The 3,513-nt window shown below is 40.1% G+C and overlaps 1 protein-coding gene across 1 annotated transcript in view; it reads left to right on the forward strand.

Moving 5' to 3' along the window:
* The window catches only part of LOC119425544 (NLR family CARD domain-containing protein 3-like), a 19,479-nt gene extending 17,552 nt beyond the window's left edge, over positions 1-1,927 (forward strand). Inside the window, exons 9-10 of the mRNA XM_037693071.1 lie at positions 1,232-1,278; positions 1,398-1,927. Of these exons, the coding sequence (XP_037548999.1) occupies positions 1,232-1,278; positions 1,398-1,927 (577 nt within the window). The remainder of the gene's footprint in view (positions 1-1,231; positions 1,279-1,397) is intronic.
* Positions 1,928-3,513: the final 1,586 nt, after the last annotated feature.

Below are 3,513 nucleotides of genomic sequence, written 5' to 3' on the forward strand. Positions count from 1 at the left end.
GGGCTAACATTAGCTCCTGGAGGCTAACATTAGCTCCTGGGGGCTAAGATTAGCTCATGGAGGCTAACATTAGCTCCTGGAGGCTAACATTAGCTCCTGGGATCTGAAATTTGCCTTATAAGTTCTAATCTCTCCCCAGAGAGCGGGTGGGGCAGAACAAATGGCAGATCTTGACTATTATCACAACAGCCCATATTCAGAAAAAAGAGTTGTCCCTTCTTTATCAATTTAAAATCTTCCATCTCTGTGATTGTCAATGTGCTATAAAAACACAAATCAAACAGGTTTTAATTCAAGGTTCTTTATTGTCATAATTGTGTACACAGGGTCCCAGTTACATCCAACAAAAATACAAATTGTAAAGAAAAACAGTGATAAGATCTAAGACATGAACTAAGAATACACTAAGTACAAAAAGTACAAGAACAATACGCCGAACAGCAGCACGAACATGAGTTTGTGTGAGCAGATGAGCACGAATGAACAAAGCAGTATGAAATAAATCAGCAGCATGAGATCAGCAGCATGGATAATCAGCAGCACATTTCAACAATCAAGTGGCATTACAGTGATTTTTCACAGTGATTATTCTGGTTAGAGATTCATGAGTCTAACGGCCTCAGGGTAGAAGCTGTTCCTCAGTCTAGTGGTTCTACACTTAATGCTCCTCAACCTCTTTCCTGAGGGGAGCGGGGCAAAAAGTGTGTGTGCTGGGTGAGTGTGGTCCTTCATGATGCAGGTGACCCTCTTCCTGCATCTGGAGGTGTAGATGTCTGTGATGGTGGGGAGACTGACTCCAACATCTTCTGTGCAGCCTTCACCACTCTCTGCAAAGCTTTTCTTTCTGCAGCTGTGCAGCCTCCATGCCACACGTTGATGCTGGAGCACAGGATGCTCTCCACTGCACACCTGTAGAAAGAGGTGAGGACTGAGCTTCCAGACCAGCTCGTCTCAGCCGCCTGAGGAAGTAACCACACAGATTAATGCCATGCAGTCACTGTGTTTCTATCGGTGTCCCACAACAGAGTACTGTGGGGGGAGTGGCCTAATGGAGATCGACAGTGGGGTTTCTCTTGGAGTATAAAATGTCCTTTCGAAAAATAATGTCTGCTAAACCAGAGAAAGCAGGTGTTTCTTCTTGTCGTGGAGTATAAATCCTACTTGAGAATAGATTATTTGTGGACGAGAGCCAAATTTGCATGCTGACAAAGACCTCTTCTTCTTCTCTCAGGGTGGAGCCTTCTGGAGCCCAGTATTTGACACCAGGTCTGAAGAAGTGTAAGTATGATTTTCTGTTGATTCATAACAACAATGCAGCCCACATTCAACATCACTGCTTCAACCAATAATCAACTGATTGATTAGTAACTGCAGCCGGATTGTGTCCTCTCCATCAGATTCCTGTCAGCTCACAGTCAACACAAACACCATAAACAGAGCACTGAAACTGTGTGACGGCGACAGGAAGGTGACATTTGATGGGGAGGGTCAGTCGTACCCTGATCATCCAGACAGGTTTGATGTTTACTCTCAACTGCTGAGTGGAAATGCTCTGACTGGCCGTTCTTACTGGGAGGTCAAGTTGAAAGGAAACTTTTGTATCTCAGTGAGTTACAGAGGAATCAGACGGAAAGGAGATGGCAATGACTGTTTGTTTGGAAAGAACAATCAGTCCTGGAGTCTGGACTTCTCTGATGATAAAGGTTTTGTTGTGTGGCACAGAAACAGAGACACCCCCATCTCCTCCTCCTGCTCCTCCTCCTCTAACAGAATAGCAGTGTATGTGGACCATCCTGGTGGCATCCTGTCCTTCTACAGCGTCTCCAACAACATCCTGATTCATCTCCACACCTTCAACACAAGCTTCTCTGAAGCTCTTTATCCTGGATTTAGAGTCCATCCTGGTTCCTCAGTGGTTCTGTGTTGAGTTCTTCCTGTGGGTATTCTCAGATCCAAACGTTTTTCTGCTTGTTTCACAGTGAATATCAGTCTGTTGGGTCTTTCTGAGATGGTTCAGTAAATTTGCTGCTCATAATGTAGCATGACTCCCCCTGAATCTGACCTCTGACCCTCGGGTTGTCTATCAGACTCCCCATGAACTATTTTCTTTAAAGTGACGTATAAAATTAAAAAATGTCTGTTTTCACACATTCACTGTCCTTGGACTCAGAGTCAGCTGCAGTCTGACTATGTTTACCTTTTTTATGCTTTTAGTAAAGAAAAACTAACCATTAATGAAGTTTGTTATATTTGGTTATAACATGTGTGAACATGAATAATGTTGATTATTGTTTTCAGTCATTATAATTAAGTCATGTGAAATATTATAATGTGTTTTAACAAATTTCTCTGTTCTGTTTTTCATAAAATAAGTTTTCCTTGAGAGCCACCTGTGTGTAAATGCTTTGAGCTGGAATCTGTTTACTTCAGAAGGGAGTCATAATGTCTGAGAGATCCTAAAAACACTTTGAGAGCTGAAAGTGTCGCACAAAGTTTCTTTGTGCGACACTTTCAGGTCATCTGTTGTCCCATCCTGATGTGTTCGTCTGATGTTCGTCTTCGTTTACTCCTGAGCAATAAAGCAACAAGTTGCTCAGTAGATATATAGATAAATACTTTATGATCCCGATGGAAATTATATGGCAATCTGTAGCTCTCATTCATACAAACAACAAGATAAAAACACACCAGATTTAAAAAAAAAAAAAAAAACAGTAACACATTTTGTTAGAAGCAAAGTTTCCAGTAACTACAGAAGATGTCGCTTTGTTTTTCTCACAGCAAGACTAACATTTTAGGTTTAAAGTGTAAGCCTGCTGAAGGTTGCTGATCAAAGTGTAAGCCTGCTGAAGGTTGCTGAGCACCTGCACACCTTCTCATCAGCTGTCGTCCTCATCGACACCTGAAGCAGACACCGTGATCTTCAGCTACCTTGGGCAGTTCCTTGCTAGTCCTCTTCTCGTGGTGTATCCTGGTCTGATCCACCAGCAAAACCCCAGAAAGATGAGTGAACCTAGCCTTCTTAAACTGATCCGGTAAGGAGCAGAACCTGCTGACACAATGTAACTTTTATGCCATTTTAGCTGATGCTACTTGATCAATCATTTCCTGCTTGCAGTGATAATAAATGACTTGATCTGGTCATTCAATAATTTATCTAAACCAAAATCCAAATTAAACTATATGTCAAATAGTTCAACTTTGTCTAAATTTGTGCGCGTTTAAAAGCCAAATAATTCCTGCTCAAAGAGTTAATTTTGCTTTAGATAAAATAATTAATCCATTATTGATTAGTTATTGTTTAGATTGTTCATTATTCTTTTAATACTTTTCAAACAAGTTATTCTCCAAATGATTATTCTTTATCATTTGTGTTGTTCAATTTAATTATTGTTGCTCATTCTTAGTTTGATTAATTATTTTGTAATAAATTTTAAAAGACAAACTCAGTTTCCTCCTTATTCTTGATTTTATATATATATATATATATATATATATATATATATATAAAAT

The sequence above is a fragment of the Nematolebias whitei genome, chromosome 19, assembly GCF_014905685.2.
Source record: "Nematolebias whitei isolate Nwh7 chromosome 19, NemWhi1, whole genome shotgun sequence".
In the NCBI taxonomy this organism is placed as follows: domain Eukaryota; kingdom Metazoa; phylum Chordata; class Actinopteri; order Cyprinodontiformes; family Rivulidae; genus Nematolebias; species Nematolebias whitei.